This window comes from Saccopteryx bilineata, chromosome X (genome assembly GCF_036850765.1).
Source record: "Saccopteryx bilineata isolate mSacBil1 chromosome X, mSacBil1_pri_phased_curated, whole genome shotgun sequence".
In the NCBI taxonomy this organism is placed as follows: domain Eukaryota; kingdom Metazoa; phylum Chordata; class Mammalia; order Chiroptera; family Emballonuridae; genus Saccopteryx; species Saccopteryx bilineata.
Genome location: NC_089502.1, coordinates 6,387,551 through 6,406,022, shown reverse-complemented (window position 1 = coordinate 6,406,022; position 18,472 = coordinate 6,387,551). Strand labels below are relative to the sequence as shown.

Sequence of the window (18,472 nt, the reverse complement as noted above, 5' to 3'; positions counted from 1 at the left end):
AAACAATCACCTGAGGTTCCTGGGGATGGGGGGAGAGAGGAGAGGACCACAGTAACAGGAAGAGAGTGTAATTTAGGAGGCATAGGGAGAAACATTTTGGGAGATAGCCACCCTAACCCCTTGGACAAGTCACTACCCAAAGCTGAAGTGAATATTTCCCCCGGACAGCAATACCAGCAAAGGGAAGCAGGAGAGCAGCCAAACAAGCTCCCCCGTGGCATTCAGAGCAGAGTCTCATAGAAGGAGGGAGCTTTCGGGTCTACAGTAGTGAGTCTTAGGGTCTGAGGTACAACACCCCCACCCACGCTGCTGAGGGCGTACCGGAGAGCGGGCGGCAGCGGGAGACAAAAGCGCGGTTCTGCTGGCAGGGGCGGAAGCTGGCTGGCCACCACTGGGCTCAGGTGTGAGTTCAATCTTGCCCAGCTGGGGAGAAGGGGGCGTGCAAAAGCAGTCAAGCTCAGCTGCCAGCAGCCTGTAATCCAGCCTTCGGGAGAATGGCGGAACCCCAGAAAGGGTGGAGACCAGCCCCGGAGCAAGGGCAGAGGAGTACAGCCCTGTCCCGCCTGTGCAACTCAGGCTTGCGGTCTGACTTGGTAGCTGGCTCGTCCCGTGGGGGTGGAACCAAAAGCCCAAAAAAAGTGGAGTTCCGCTACGAAGCTGAGCTTGGGCACGCAGCCCTGCCTGGCAGTAGAGCCAAGGCAAGCAGCAGTTCCTTGAGTGGGATCCTCCTGAAAGGGCAGGGCGAAAACCCAGAAACAGCCGGAGACCCACAGCTGAGCAAAGGTGCTTGCCAGTGTCCTCAGGACCGAGCATAACATCACACATGGGGCCGGGGCAAAGGCTAAGGCCACCAACTCTTGTGCACCGGAGTACATGATCACAGCCACTCCTGTGAAGAGAAAATGCGGAGGCAGAGAAACACAACACAATTAAACCAAGAGAAATCCCCAGAAAAGAACCTAAGTGAATCAGATATAACCAAATTACCAGATGCAGAGTTTAAAATAATGATTGTCAGGATACTCAAAGATATCAGAACAACCATAGATGGCCATTACGAAAACCTAAATAAAGAGATAACAAATATAAAAAAGGACATTGAAATAATAAAAAAGAATCAGTCAGAAATGACAAATAAAATATCTGAAATAAAGAATACAATGGAAGGAATTAAAAGCAGGATGGATGAAGCAGAGAATCGAATCAGTGAGTTAGAGGACACAATAAATAAAGGCATGGAAGCAGTGCAGAGAAAAGAAAAGAGACTCAAAAAGTCTGAGGAAACTCTAAGAGAGCTCTGTGACAACATGAAGAGAAATAACATCCGCATCATAGGGGTTCCTGAAGAAGAAGAGAAAGAACAAAGGATAGAGACTTTGTTCAAACATATTATAGTGGAAAACTTCCTCCAATTAAGGCAAGAAAACATTTCACATGTTCAGGAAGCACAGAGAACTCCAATAAGGAGAAACCAAAAGAAACCAACACCAAGACACATCATAAATAAATTACCAAAGCTAAATGATCAAAAGAAAATATTAAAAGCTGCTAGAGAAAAAAAGACTATCACCTACAAAGGAGCCCCCATAAGGATAACTTCTGACTTCTCAACGGGAACACTTGAGGCCAGAAGGGAATGGCAAGAAATATTCAGAGTAATGTAGAACAAGAACCTACAACCAAGACTACTTTATCCAGCAAGGCTATCGTTTAAAATTGAAGGAGAAATAAAAAGCTTTACAGACAAAAAAAAGCCCTCAAGGATTTCATTGCAACCAAACCAAGGCTGCAAGAAATGCTAAGGGACCTGTTGTAAACAGATCAAAGGAAAAAAAGAATATAGCAAAAGAGGAATACAGTTTCAAGGAAAAAAAATGGCAATAAACAATTACATATCAGTAATAACCTTAAATGTTAATGGATTAAATGATCCAATCAAGAGACATAGGGTAGCTGCATGGATAAGAAAACAGGACCCATACATATGCTGTCTACAAGAGACACACCTTAAATCAAAAGATGCACACAGACTGAAGATAAAAGGATGGAAAAAAATATTTCACGCAAATGAAACTGAAAACAAAGCTGGGGTAGCAATACTTATATCAGACAAAATATACTTTAAAACAAAGACCATAGTTAGAGATAAAGAAGGTCACTATATAATGATAAAGGGAGCAATCCAAAAGGAAGATATAATCATTATAAATATCTACACACCTAATATAGGAGCACCTAAATATATAAAGCAGACTTTGATGGACTTAAAGGGCGAGATCAACAGCAATACTATAATAATAGGGGATTTCAATACCCCATTAACATCATTAGATAGACCCTCAAGAAAGAAAATCAACAAAGAAACAGCAGATTTAAAGGACATATTAGATCAACTCGATTTAATAGATATCTTCAGAACCTTTCAGCCTAAAACAGCAGAATATACATTCTTTTCTAGCGCTCATGGTACATTCTATAGAATAGACCACATGTTAGGGCACAAAAGCAGTCTCAACAAATTTAAGAAGATTGAAATCATATCGAGCACTTTCTCTGATCACAATGGCATTAAACTAGAAATCAACCACAATAGAAAAATTGAAAAACATTCAAACACTTGGAAACTAAATAGCACGTTATTAAATAACAAATGGGTTAACATTGAGATCAAAGAAGAAATTAAAAAATTCCTAGAAACAAATGACAATGAGCATACATCAACTCAAAATTTATGGGACACAGCAAAAGCAGTCCTGAGAGGGAAGTTTATAGCATTACAGGCATACCTCAAGAAGCTAGAAAAAGCTCAAATAAACAATTTAACCCTGCATCTAAAAGAACTAGAAAAAGAACAGCAAGTAAAGCCCAGAGCTAGTAGAGGGAAGGAAATAATAAAGATCAGAGCAGAAATAAATGACATAGAGGCTAAAGAAACAATACAGAGGATCAATGAAACCAGGAGCTGGTTCTTTGAAAAGGTAAACAAGATCGATGAACCTTTAACGAGACTCACCAAGAAAAAAAGAGAGAGGACTCAAATAAATAAAATTAGAAATGAGAGTGGAGAAATAACAACTGACACAACAAAAATACAAAATATTGTAAGAAAATACTATGACCACCAACTTACACCACTCACAAAAATAAACTCAAAATGGATAAAAGACTTGAATGTAAGCTGTGAAACCATAAGCGTCTTAGAAGAAAACATAGGCAGTAAGCTCTCTGACATCTCTCGCAGCAATATATTTGCTGATTTGTCTCCACAGGCAAGTGAAATAAAAGACAGGATAAACAAATGGGACTTTATCAAACTAAAAAGCTTCTGCACAGCTAAAGACAATAAAAACAGAATAAAAAGACGAACTACACAATGGGAGAATATATTTGACATAGCTTCTGATAAGGGGTTAATAACCAAAATTTATAAAGAACTTGTAAAACTTAATACCAGGAAGACAAACAATCCAATCCAAAAATGGGCAAAAGAAATGAATAGACACTTCTCCAAAGAGGACACACAGATGGCCAACAGGCATATGAAAAAATGTTCAACATCACTAATGATTAGAGAAATGCAAATTAAAACCACAATGAGATATCACCTCACACCAGTCAGAATAACGCTCATCAATAAAACAATACAGAATAAGTGCTGGTGAGGATGTGGAGAAAAGGGAACCCTCCTGCATTGCTGGTGGGAATGCAGACTGGTGCAGCCACTGTGGAAAATAGTATGGAGATTCCTCAAGAAATTAAAAATCGAACTACCTTTTGACCCAGCTATACCACTGTTAGGAATATACCCCAAGAACACCATAGCACTGTTTCAAAAGAAGAAATGCACCCCCATGTTTATGGCAGAATTGTTCACAATAGCGAAGATTTGGAAACAGCGCAAGTGTCCATCAGAGGACGAGTGGATTAAAAAGCTTTGGTATATATATACTATGGAATACTACTCAGCCATAAGAAATGATGACATAGGATCTTTTACAACAACATGGATGGGCCTTGATAACATTATATTGAGTGAAAGAAGTAAATCAGAAAAAACTAAAAACTATATGATTCCATACATAGGTGGGACATAAAGATGAGACTCAGAGACATGAACAACAGTGTTGGGGTTACAGGGTGGGGGGAGGAGAGGGAGGGGGTTGGGGGAGGGGAGGGGCACAAAATTCATGGCTTTTCAGCATTTGCCATATTCCCCCCTTAATCTATAGACAGACAGCAAATATTTACGTATGGTGTTCCCACTATAAAGACTGCTGTCTTAGGGACAAATGCTGATAAACTATTTCAGCAGTTCCTCCTTCTTCAAAGACTTGTATGTTAACATAGAACTCCATGTTTCATAGGACATACTCAAGCTCACTCCATGCTCCCTGGAGCTTTAGCACAAGGGAATGCCCCCCCTCTTTTTTATAGCATTTTTTCTTTTATTTATTTGTTTTTTGTATTTTTCTGAGGATGGAGATGGGGAGGCAGTCAGAAGGACTCCAGCATGCACCTGACTGGGATCCACTTGGCATGCCTACCAGGGGGGAATGCTCTGCCCATCTGGGGTTTTGCTCTGTTACAACCAGAGCCATTCTAGTGACTGGGGCGGAGGCCATGGGTCCATCCTTAGTGCCTGGGGTGGCTTTGCTCCGGTGGAGCTTTGGCTACGGGTGGGAGGAGAGAGACAAAGAGGAAGGAGAGGGGGAGGGGTGGAGAGGTAGATGGGCGTTTCTCTTGTATGCTTTGGCCAGGAATCGAACCCGGGAATCCTGCACACCAGGCCAATGACTCCGATGGGTCTACCATATCATGCTTTTTACTTAAAAAAAATTTACATTTCTTTTGAATGCTGATGAACAGGAGACACCAAATCTTTTTCGCCTGCAAACTACTACCTTCTGTATTAGATCTAGCTAATAACAGTGTTTTGCCTTTTTCCAAATAGCTTCAGATATATGGAAAAGATTTATATAGGCGGATGGGGATCCTCAAACCCCTCAGCGAGATCTTCTGAGCATGGCTTTTAAGATACCTAGAGGTAGAGAAAGCCCAATAGAGATCAGGGGAACTACCAGCTTTTAGGATACACCCTTAAAGGCTCCAACGCCCCAAAGGGGTCTCATAGGATGCCATTTGGATCCTGCTTCAATAGTGGAAAGGAAGGTCATTGAGCTAAAGCCTGCCAGGCTTACACGCCTCTGCTGTGAGGAAACAGGGATACTGGAAGGTGAGCTTCCCCCTCGCTCCTCTAAGGGAGGGTTCAGTTTCTTCCAGCCCTGCTCCAGCCACCTATGACCTAACCTTGCCCAGAAAGCCGGGGTTTGCCACTGAAGGCTGAAGTGGCCCCATCTACGACAGTGTGGACGAGCCTAGGGTATTTCTTCCAAGAAGCAGATAAACTGATCTCATTTGCACAAGGGCCACTTAACTATGTTTTGCCTGAATTGTCAGGTTTTTTATTCTTCCCTCAAGGATCTCTGTTGTGGGTGTTGATAGTCCTATTTTCTGCTGCTTTGCTTAATATATAGTGTTTCCTTTATCCCTCCTACCTCAATGCCCCATTCATATTTCAGGCTGGGACCTCCTCCTAATTTAGAGCTCTCTTTCCTCCTTCTGCCAAGTTGTATTATGAATTTACCTTTGCCACCCAGCTTAGTGTATCCCAAGGTTCTCTTTGCCATGCCACAGCCACAGAGCTCCAGGGAAAAGCAACCTGGTCTCAACTCTCCAGGCAGAGGAGAACAGAAGCTCCATATCCACGCATGCTGCAAATGGCTTTTCTAGTGTACCTAAATCATTACCAGCTAGAAGCAGCCGTCAGTGGGACTTGGACATGAGCTGCAAAGTATAGAATGGTGACAACAATTCCAGTGCTATGCGGACTTTTCCTGTGTGGACTTTTCCTGGACTCCTGCTCCCTGTGACAGCTCCTAACAGACTGAACTGTGGATGGGTTGCATTTTTCAGGGATTTAGCATGGTGATGGGGCCAATTTGGACTTGGTGAACATGTTAAGGACACTACTTTTTTATGGATTCTTGCTGTATTGGCCAAGAGTTTGCTTAAAGGCTTTTAATCACTGTAAAAAATATATAAGACTGGATAAAGAAGATGGGGCACATATACACCATGGTATACTATTCAGCTAGAAGAAATGATGACATCGGATCACTGACAGCAGAATGGTGGAACCTTGATAATATTATGCGGAGTGAAATAAGCGCATCAGAAAAAAACAAGAACTGCAGGATTCCATATATTGGTGGGACATAAAAGTGAGACTAAGAGACATGGACAGGAGTGTGGTGGTTACAGGGGTGGTGGGAGGGAAGGGAGGAGAGGGGGAAGGGGAGGGGGAGGGATACAAAGAAAACTGGATAGAGGGTGACGGAGTACGATCTTTCTTTGGGTGATGGGTATGCAACAGAACTAAATAACAAGATAACCTGGAAATGTTTTCTTTGAATATATGTACCCTGATTTACTGATGTCAGCCCATTAAAATAAAAATTTATTTATAAAAAAAGCAAGAAAGACATACACAAAAATTACACTGAGGAGCTAACCATTCAAAGGAACCCTTGGGTAAATATTTCTGAAAAGTGAAAAGATAATGTGAAAAACTGAACACTATTTTATCTGCATTGTGACACATTTCCTTATATAGGGTGTTTTGGTTATATAAGCAGGATATACTTTCTTAAATAATATTAAATAAGTAAGTTATCTAAGAAAACTCTAGAAAAACTACTAAAGAACAATTAAATTTAACTCTCCAAATATTATTATGAGAAAGGGTAAGCGGTTAGCAATATAAAGTGAGTTAAAGGAGATCTTATCCAGAAACAAAGCAGCTAGATAGCTTCCTGCCATCCTGTGATTTTTATTTCTCAAACACATCTCTGAGGCATTTAGATTTGGATCTGCTTAAAGAGCTTAGGGCCATAAATAAATAAATAAATGGAAGTTAGCACATGGTCTCTTTTATTATTGTATTCTGCCATGGAGATTTTTATAGTAGCAGGAAGGACTATGTTCTATGTTACATTAGCTAGAATTAGTAGACAGAGGAGACATAGTTAAGGTGGAACAGTTGTCTAAGCTATGAATTCTTTTGCATTTTTAGTTTTGTGTTGACTTGATGTAATATAAATACAACTTTATATCAAAATAGCTAACCACAGATTTTTTTCCAGTTCTGTTCTACTCTTACTAGTTCAGATTTTGTTAACAAATTAAAACTACAAGATTTTTAGTAGAATACCAAGAAAGTACAAGAGTCACATTCAAGAAGGCTTTTAAAAAATTCACTTACCACTGGATTTAATTTCTCGCACATAATTACTAGGGAACCAGCCTGTTCTCCCGTTTAATGTGCCTTCCCACCAGCCTCCTTCTTCAATTCTAGTGACGTAAATGATGTCCCCTTTACAAACTGACAGTTCATCTTCATTAGTCTGTTTAAAGTTGAATCTTGCCTTTACTATCAACTGGTGACTTCCATTTTCCATCATCTCCTAGAGAAACAAAAGCCACACAGATGAAGCAGTCATCTGAAGGAGGGAGGGGCAGAAAGGCAAATTAAATGGGGTGACCCAGGATAAAACCCCAGGCCCATCTCAGTCTTGAGTTTTAACTTAGGAGTGGGTGCCTAACAGGGATAGGACTCAGGGAAGATTAATAAACCCATTGAAAGTGTATGCAAACCTTGATATTTTTGATACTATGTATTTGGAGAGAACTTTCCTTTTCCTCTCACCCTACCAATTATCTAAACATACTTATTTAAATGATCCAGGAAACAAAGTAGATTGATAAACTATTCCATCCTGCCTCTACCTAGCACATAGACATATTTTAGGTAATTATATGACCAAGATTAGTTACTAAACTACTCTCATAAAATCTGCCTCCCACATCCCAATTGCTAAAAATATCTTAAATATGCTAAGACTTAGTCATATGTAAAGATCAAACATTCCATAGTTACCTAAGTCAGGAATTCTTAACTTGTTAAAAGCCCCTTTGAGAAACTGATGAGAAAAACAAAACACATATACCCCTAAGTTCATACACAGAAGATTTTGAACACAATTTGAGAGGGTCCAGAGGGTGTGCAGCCAGTGTTCATCAGCTTCTCAAAGGAATCTGTGATCTCAAAAGTTTAAGTGCTTTGGAAGTAATTAAGGTGCTTTAGAAGTGATAGCTCATGATGTCTTAAAGTAAGCTGGTGGCTTTGACAAGAAATAATGTTTCAAAGAGAAGAAGATGGGATGTTCCCTCCCAAATGAAAAACTCCCATTAAGACCAAATGCAAAGATACTAACTGCAAAGATGCTCCAATATAGGAGCTCATCATAGGCCTAATATAAATGCAAAGAGATAAATAAAGGGACAATAAATATGACAATAGCAAATAATACTGATTGCCTAGTATGTGCCAGGCACTATTTTATTCTCCTAATAAACTGAGGAATAAAGGAAATAACAGCAAACTGCCATGAGGAAGTAGTCATAACATTCTTAGTTAAACAACTTACTCAATTTTAAGAAGAGACAGAATTTTGGGGCTTTAACTCTGATTTTCTGATTCTGCTACAAATGCCTTTCATTTGTTCCAGCAGGCCAGAGTGAATTGGTGCTAGGTTTAAAATTAGTTTCCCTACAGACATCCCAACATACTGAATGGTTATCTTACCACATATGGAAATGCAACCAGGATATCAATCTAATTTCATGGATTTTAAAACAGGCAGGGGGAATTGGAGACTATACTTACCACTGCCTTTGACTGCCTCTGCAGTCCTGGAGTTGTGCTATAAACTGTTCCCTGTGGGTTTGTCTGAGAACTATTGGCAGCACTAAGAGAAGAGGAACGTCCACATGGTCTTTCTGATAGCTGATCTGTGAAAAAAGGAAAAAGCATGGTAAACGGAACCACTCAAGTCAGGAAAACATCAACATAACATTATCTTTCAAGGGACATTATCAAAAGCAACCTGGTTATAATTCTAACTGTTATACTTATGAATGTGCCAAGTGTATTTTATCCCCCTTCCCCGTTTGTGGCCAATTTCTTTCTCTTAACCTTACTGGCCGTTGCTCTCCAGTAGAAGGAAAAACAACGACACAACCACATTTTCTCTTAACCCATTTCTTTACAACTCTTCCCTCCTGAGCCAGTTGCAGTAGTATGCCCTGTTATCCCCGGCAGAACTATATTGGGTACCAAACAGCTGTTTGTGGCTCTTATTACTTTGAAATATTTCAAATTTTTCTCTTTGTTTTCTGCCCCATAACTGAGTAGTTCTTTGCTTCCTCACACGTAGTAATATGTGTGACATATATAATGTAAAATCTCCCTTTTTTTTGCCTGGTGGGGGGAGTGGAAGAACAAGAATGAGAGAGTATGTCTGGGAAAGATGCAATCTTAACACTAGAGTAATTTTTTTAAAATCAAATTCAAGAGTTTCTCTTCCTTGAAATCTTGTGAAATTCGATCACACCAGTGCTGAGCTGGATGTTTTCCATATGCTGAAAGTATACTAAAGAGAGAAGCTGGCATCTTGACAAATTCAAATGAAGATTCTTTTCCTCTCTATTTATTTTTAAAAGATATAAACTGCAAAAATCTAAAGCCCAAACATTCCTTAGGCGACCAGCTTAGTATCCAACTAGTTTCCTTGATGCTGTGCATTTTAACTTTCACCTCCTTGTATTTTATAAATATCGGTGGTGAGGGAAGAGACTGTAAAACTTGCTAGGAGAGTTTGGCAAAGGAACGTATCATTTGTATGGCATAATGTTAGAATTATACGGTTCTTCCTGCCCAGAACTGTAGACTTGTCATGTGTGTTAAATATAGTTAACTTGAATTAGCTGTACTTTCTGCTCCATGCTTTGCAATAGCTCAAAAGCATTTTTTCTAAATAACAAAACAACAACTTTGGAGAAGTATTTTTACATTTATTGCTATTATATACAGCTCTTTTAACTAAAACTATAATTACTTGATAGCTTCCTAGCTGTGCCATCCTGTCTGGCACTTGATTATATTGTCTGTTCTTGTTCTCTAATTGTTTAACGTGGGTAAGTTGAGTCTCTCTAAGTAGATGGTAATTCTTTCAAAGGCAGGGACCATATCATAAATTTCCTTTGTAGCACCTGGAAGTGCTAGGCACACCTTGTTGACTTTTCAATGGCATGAGTAGAAATGTGTTTGGGCATAAGGTCTCTGGAATCAGTAGGATGTGGGTTCAAATCCCAGCTCTGTCATTTACTTTCTAGATGGCCAAGTGTGGGTCTGACTTTACTAATCTGTAATATGGGTCTAATAATAATATCTAACCCCTAGGGTTATTTCAAAGATTGAATGAGACCACAATAAGTCTCATAAGACAGCCTATATCCATGGTAAAGGCTCAAGGAAATTTAGCTATGATTATTACTGCTCAGGTGTAGGTAACATACTATGCCACAGAAGGAGTGAAGTTATATTCTAAGGCAATGGTAGGATTAAAATAATTTAACAATGGGTTCTCTGCCCTATTGACCATTTTATGTTTTAAAAAAATGTATACTGAAAGGTAGTTTATTCTTTCATGCATTTAACACTTAAATAGAACAATAAAAGAGATACACAAAACTAGATTATGTTATAATAAAGAATTTTAAAGTATTAATAAAAAATATTACTAACAAAAATGGTAAGACTGTTATTTAGAATATTTCCATATTGCTTCTTTTTTTTTCTTTTTTTTTTCTTTTCTGAAGCTGGAAACGGGGAGAGAGAGTCAGACAGACTCCCGCATGTGCCCGACCGGGATCCACCCGGCACGCCCACCAGGGGCAACGCTCTGCCCACCAGGGGGCGATGCTCTGCCCCTCCGGGGCATCGCTCTGCTGCGACCAGAGCCACTCTAGTGCCTGGGGCAGAGGCCAAGGAGCCATCCCCAGCACCCGGGCCATCTTTGCTCCAATGGAGCCTTGGCTGCGGGAGGGGAAGAGAGAGACAGAGAGGAAGGAGGGGGTGGGGGTGGAGAAGCAAATGGGCGTTTCTCCTATGTGCCCTGGCCGGGAATCGAACCCGGGTCCCCCACATGCCAGGCCAACGCTCTACCGCTGAGCCAACCGGCCAGGGCTCCATATTGCTTCTTGATTGGCATCTTCACTTGCAATTTTTTTCACCTATGGACGGAATGAATATTACTATGGGCACTTAGAACACACTGTTGTGCAGATGAACATTAAAAAAGAGTAAGGGATACAAGTTTGTGATTTCCACATTGAGTGGCTGTCCAGGCATCCACCTTAGAGAGAACCCTGATGACAAGTGCCATTTTAACAACCGGTTTGCAGAACTCAACAAAAAATTAGGTGTCAGTTCTACCGAACTTGTGTGAACCGGCTGAATTCCACCACTGCTCTAAGGCATCAATATTCAACTGGTGTGCTACAAGAACTTTTAAAACATGTACTACCTGACTACTCAGGGACATAGACCTCTTTTCCCTTAGACTGTTAAAAAAAATGACAACAGCCAACACAATAATAGCTATCCTGTGTGAATGCCCTGTCTTGAACCATAAATATGTAGGTAATAGAACAGAGTTGCAGCTTAATGGTCACATAATAAGGTTGCACCTAATTAGTTAATTCTTGGTACCAGAAATCCTTATATTCAAGAATAAGCACCTGAATTGGACACCTGAAATCTGTATATATTAACCAGTGTCACCCCAATTAATTTAATTATAGTAGATAGATAGATAGGCAGGCACCTGCTTTTTTTTAAAAGTCACTTTGGAGCAAAAAAAGAAGTAATTGCTATATTTTTAATGAATCAATAAAAATTATATCTATTTTTGTTGTATAGGCAAAAATATAATATATACTTTTGGGGTGTCACAAAATTTTAGTAATTAGTTCATATGTCATGAGATGAAAGGGTTTAATATCACTGCTCTTAAGGTAATCATCACTTTCTTTGCAATTACCATAATTTATATTTAATATCTTCAACATGGTGGGTATTAACTCTGAAATAAAAGATATTCTTTTCACTCACTATGAATCTGAGGTTTAACTGCCAATGCAAGGTTCCTGCAGGGTTCCTTTACATGAACAATGACATGCAGAAAACGATGAGAAAAATGTCTAGGTGAAAAAAGGAAGTAACAACCATAGTCTGTAAACTTTGTGAAAAAGAAAACTGGTCTTTTCCTTTTTATTCTCTATCTTGTTACACTCAGTTGCTTATTCAATAGCTCTCAATGAAATAGTTTCTTGGTTCTTATTATATTAAGGGCATTAGAATGATATCTGTGATAGGTGTGTTTAAATACTAAACCATGAGAAATTAAAGCATTTGACACACATTGGAGTTTATTTGGGGGGAAGGGAGAACTTTGCACCAATCAAACAATCCTGGTCATAGTTGGCTCCTAGGGTACTCAGAAACATGTGGATCCAAATATGTCACCCAGAACTCAGAAATCACAAACCCTGCTTACCTTCTGTTGCTTTGTTGACAGCTAAAAGAGTGCTCAGAACCTTGGAGAAATTGACCTCTGAATAAAGGTCATCAGGATCAAATACCTATGAGAAAGGAAATTGAAACTGCAAGGCACCACATAAGTACAACTTAACAAATCCCACTTTCAGAAGAACATTTCCTTTAGCTCTCAGAAGAAAAAAAACTGCAAAAGCAAGACACAAACCTCTGTATACCTTTTGGAGAAATGAAAGCAGCAGTTGAGCCGCATAATGACATGTGGCAGGCCATCAGTGAGTCTGAGCAAAGCAGTAATGGGAAATGAGAGCCAAGCAGAGAACACAGGGCCCACCAGGAAATGCACAGTGCATATTCAGGCCCACTCTTCTGACCTAAACATATCAATACTCTCAGCTCAGTTACAGGAAACTTGTATGCATGGATTACAGTTAATGCCCATCACCTACAGAATGTCCTTAATTGTCTACAAAGAGGGATGTGCAGCTTGTTGAATCTTTCCAGCTATCTTCCCCACTGGCACCCGCTGGGTCCCAACACCTATGCCCAACTCCACATTGCCCAAACTTTGCACCAGATCTGCCTTTTGCTCCCAACACTTGTTTTTGTTTTGGCTGCTTGACCTTGACCCCCTCAGCTCATCTTCATGAATTTGAAATTCTGCCTGCCTAAGCCTTATGGGTTCTTCCTGGCCTTAAATGGCTTTTCCTGTTATGACTTCTGGCCTCTCTGATCTACTCAATGTAAGCAACAAAATATTAAATAAATATACTATGTCAATATTTATAATTTTATTAACCAATGTCACCCTAAAATTTCAATAAAAATACTTTTACATAGTTAAAAAATAAATAAAAGGATGAAAAATACATTTCACTTTACAAGTCTCTGATTGTAAACATTGTAATCTACAAACATTATTCTGATATGCCAATGTCCCTAGTGAAGATACCAATCAGTAGTTGTTTTAAATAAAATGTATTAATTTTTAAAAGTATTCAATGCATTAAAATGTGTCAAAACTTCTAATCTTACATATGTATATTTGAAACTATAAGTATTCTCAAGTACAGACACAATCTATTAATCTGCCAGTGAATGATGTATATATGTATATTTATAAGTAACCAGATGCCTACTTTCTGGATGGAATGCACCTACTAAAAACATTTCATTCCAAGATATCTGAGTTTACATCTTTTTTTTTTTACGCCAAATGTGGTGATATGAATAAAATGTACTTTTTCACATGGGACATGATTGGGCCTAACATTTTGAAGGATCTGTCTTTCCAGTAGGTACATCATTAGCTCCATTATTAATCTGCCTGTTTTCTTGGCACCCTGTGTAGACAAATTTTTATTTTCTTTGTGTACATATGCTGAAGACCTAAAATCCAACCGTAGAATAAAAATATATAGCATCCACATTTTTTCACAATAGGGGGTATCCATATAGATAAGATATGCAAATGTAAGCCTATGAAAGTCTGCCTACTCTGGAATTCACTGCTTTACTATTCATTTAATCAATAAATGTTTTGTATGCAAACTTAAAATGATTCAAGAACCCTTACACATCTAAAAATGAGACATTCCCTAACCAGGTGGTGGCAGAGTGGATAGAGCTTCGACCTGTGATGGTGAGGACCTAGGTTCAAAATCTTGAGGTTGCCTGCTTGAGCACAGGCTCACCAGCTTGAATGTAGGCTTGCTTGCTTGAGCGTGGAATCATAGACATGACCCCATGGTTGCTAGCTTGAGCAAGGTGTCACTAGCTCAGCTTGAGTCCCCTCATCAAGGCACATATGAGAAAGAAATCAATAAACAACTAAGGTGCTGCAATTAAGAGTTGATGCTTCTCATCTCTCTTTTTCTGTCTGTTCATCTCTCACTTGCTAAAAATAATAAATTAAAAATACATTTAAAGTAAAAATAAAAATGAGATACTGATATATTTTTAGTAAAGGGCTAGTACTAATATTACCAGAGTTAAATGACATTGCAATCCAAATATGTTTCTGAATGCTACTATATAGATTTTGTTTTCCAGGAATAAATTAGTAGGAATTCTATTTTAGTTTGCCAAAGCCTGGGTGAAGAAGATCCAATAAACTCTGGTAAGAGTACCAGGGAATTCCAAACTTATTGAGCCTCCCTTAACACTAATAAAGGGAAAGTGCTAACAATATGAATGCCAAAATAGTAACAAAGCAAAAAAAATCATTTGTTTTTGGCTCATAATTTCTCATAGGAGTGTGAATATTTGTGTGCATGTGGATGCATGTGATGGGTAGGCATGGTGGACATGAATGGAGTCTAAAATAATATGCAGAAGTAATATTGGCAGAATAAGGCATGAGAGCAAAAGATGTGATGAAAACCTCCCTTCCATTTTTTATGTTGCTCCTTATCAACATTAATTAACTCCCTATATGTAGCAATACTGGCATTATTCACTTGTTGAATAGTTGACTAAATGTGAGAACAAATAAACTGATAGAAAAATAAAACATGCATCAACAACAGTCATTGTTTGAAGGAAGTTGCCTGACTACGCAGTTTCCTTTTTAGAACATTAGAGTTTACCTACAGACGCTGTTCTTCTCACTGCAATCCTATTCTGTAGCAGTAGAACTACACAGGAAGGAGTTGGAAGAGGTCTCTAGGGACTAGTAGGGAAGGCAACGCCTATGGGTTATGATTTCAAAGCAGTTGGAAGATTATATATAACCATGAACACTGTCCAGTGCACAACACTTTTCCAACCCTCAAACTGAATACTCTTGAAAATTCCACCCCAGACCTTTCTTCAATGAAGTTGAGATTGGTGCCCTACTAAAATGGGAATATTAGCTGGAGGGAGCACAACAATTTCAGCCTTTATCAGTCTTTATACCTTAGTAGAAATGAGGAGTTTAAGATCAAGTTTAGAGATGATGTGGAGAAAAGCTATGGTTACTGGTGTCCAGTTGGGAAAAAGCGAGTGAGACCTTCCCAACGTGGAGAAGAGTGTAAGGAGAACAAGAAAAAGTAGATTACAATACAGGCCATTTGCCTAGGACTAAGCCCACTCATTTATACATACAAAATTGAAAACTAATTCCTCTTTCTTATGTTGCAAAGCACTCTGGAACTTATTAAAAGGCAATGCAAATTTACACATTTGTTGCTGTATGTGATGATACTATCTTCTGGCCCTCTGTGCAAGCCTCACTAGCCTGGTAGAATGGTATGAAACTAAGCTTTCTCTATACCTATTTTGGCCCAGAAGTTAGCAAGTTAGTTCCAGTTGGATCTGTGAACATCAGATGAACAGCAAGATTTCCTCCCTCCATTTACCACGATTGTGATCCAGATAAGAAAGGACTACTTCTTAGACTACTGCTAAATGGTTCCAAGGTCCCAGTCCTGCAATGGAATGAGCAAGGTTCAAGTATAACAGCAGCAACAACAAAAACATTTACTCTACTCTGAGTAAGCAACAGAAGAGACAGGGATTAAACTTCATTAAATATGTTTAATGCATTTCCATATAAATCATCTAGGGTCTAATCCTATATCAGAAGCTCAAATCAGACAAAGCATTTAATTTTTTAATGTTACCTTACATTTTTCCATTTTGGACATCTCCAATGAAAGCAAAATCTAGTTTCTTTCCACTAAACACCTGGATTTAGTTAGTTCTGAACTGTTGAGGTTCTGCCAGTATAAACTGCACAGAAGTTAATATTTTTATGGCTTTACAAATAGGTCCTTTTGGAGCAGTTTTCACTTTCAACATGTATGCTGTTTTATGATACTTTCTCTAAACTGACAAATACAAGAAAACACATGAGAAGAAAAACTCCCACAACCCATTGTTCCATTCCCTCACTAATCTTATAGCTATAATTTTCTGATTTACTAAGCCCTTGTTATGTGCTATGTGCTGACACCATGCTTGGAGATGATGATGATGATGATGATGATGATGATGATGATGATGATGAAGAAGAAGAAGAAGATAGATCGATCTCCATCATTGCATTTGATTCTCCCAACAAGTTTGTAATGTGGATACAATTATTTTCCCCATTTTACAGATGAGTAAACTGAGACTTAGAGTAGTTAAGTCACAAAGCAAGAAAGTGATGGAACCAATAAATGCAGGGTAGAACAAAAGTAGGTTTACAATTGCTCTTATGGAAAATAAAACAATAATAAAAAATTAAACTGTGTTTCACATACAACTATAAACCTACTTTGCCTAATCCTGTATACACAAGAAAGTGTTGCAAGCATACTTCATACTTTCATGACATTTTTAAAAATGAAAAAGGAATCCATGGGTTTGTACATACAAAAAACTCCATTGCTGCTGTCAGTACAAGTTGCATCTGTACCATCTCCAGCAAGTTTCTTTCAACTTCTAACATGACTAATTCAACTAATCATGACAAAAAGAAAATCTCCCATATGACAAGACTCTCTCTGCAGGGGTCTTCTTGTGTAGCCCTTCTCATTCCAAGGTGCAGTCCTGGCCCAGCAGGCACCTTTTGCCAGAAGTGGGGAAGGGCTGCACTGAGATACTCTTATTATTTTTTTTTTGAGATACTCTTATTTGTTCATCTAGTTTCTCCTTGTAAGCTACCGTCCATGTTGTGAAGTGCTGGTTGGGTGGGGGGTTCAGCCCATGGTTATTAAACTAAGATAAATCATTTCTTGGAATCATGCTCTAACCATCTAAGTTAATAGTCATAGATAGTCCCAGCCACATCTTTGTTAAGAGAAATGATTTACATATACTAGTTTAGAATTAGGTGATGCCTATAATGTCACGTATTTTCAGTCCCACTCAATTGACTTCCATTTAAAGTTAATTTAGGGTTTGAAATGATCACAATAGGCTCCATCACTCAACTGTTAAAATCTAAACAACTGAGAAACAAGGACTTCAGTGGAACCACATTGACATACCTTATGTTTTAGGCCCATTAAAAAAATGATTCAAAATACTTTAGGAACATTTCATCTCTCTCTTGTCCTTACTGAATAAAATCTTAAGTTAACTTATCTGATCTTGAATGACATTCTCTAATTTTCACAGCTGATCTTGCTGCCTCTGCTAACCCCTAAATTTTGGAGGGAATGTCATTACATAGTGCAACAGAGCAAGCAAAGCTGAGCTGCTTAGGCATGTTACCTTGGTGGCACTGCTCCTGGCTCTGTGAATGCAACCTGGGATGCTTCCACATAACCCCTAAGAAAAGTAGTCACAAAGTCAGCAACAAATAATACTCAAAGTTCAGAAATTAAATTTGGCCCTGGCCAATTGTCTCAGTGGTAGAGTGGCAGTCAGGCGTGTGGAAGTCCTGGGTTTAATTTGCGGTCAGGGCACATAGGAGAGGTGGCCATCTGCTTCTCCACCCGTCCCTCTTCTCTCTCTCTCTCTCTCTCTCTCTCTCTCTCTCTCTCTCTCTCTTTCTTTTCTCTCTCTTCCCCTTCCACAGCCATGGCTCAGTTTGAGCAGGTTGGCCTCAGGCACTGAGGATGGCTCCATGGCCTCGCCTAAGGCACTAAATTGGCTTAGTTACTGAGCAACAGAGCATCAACCTGGACGGGGCAGAGCATGGCCCAGTAGGGGGCTTGCCAGGCAGATCCTAGTCGGGATACATGCAGTAGTTTGTCTGTCTGCTTTCCTGCCTCTCACTTAATTAAAAACAAAGAAAAAGAAGAAACTAGATTCAAGTAGCCACTGGTATTTCACTTACTAGAATTCAGTGGATGGCATTTGTACCCACCTGGTTTTAAATAATAACTGTCCCTATTTGATATGGGGCAAACTTAAGAGAGCAAAGCCAGATCTCTATGCCTCCCTTATTTCCTTCTTTTCTCTCCGTTTCAGCAGTTTAGGAAAGAAGATCTGATTTGTGCATGTAGCTGCAATGACATCAGTGCACTGAAGAGAGCACTA

At 39.1% G+C, this 18,472-nt stretch overlaps 1 protein-coding gene across 1 annotated transcript in view; it reads right to left on the bottom strand.

Moving 5' to 3' along the window:
* ARHGEF6 (Rac/Cdc42 guanine nucleotide exchange factor 6) overlaps nt 1–18,472 on the bottom strand; it is a 237,457-nt gene that overhangs the window by 175,896 nt on the left and 43,089 nt on the right. Inside the window, exons 3-5 of the mRNA XM_066249475.1 lie at nt 12,519–12,603; nt 8,786–8,910; nt 7,322–7,523 (exon numbers count right to left, since the gene is read on the bottom strand). Of these exons, the coding sequence (XP_066105572.1) occupies nt 7,322–7,523; nt 8,786–8,910; nt 12,519–12,603 (412 nt within the window). The remainder of the gene's footprint in view (nt 1–7,321; nt 7,524–8,785; nt 8,911–12,518; nt 12,604–18,472) is intronic.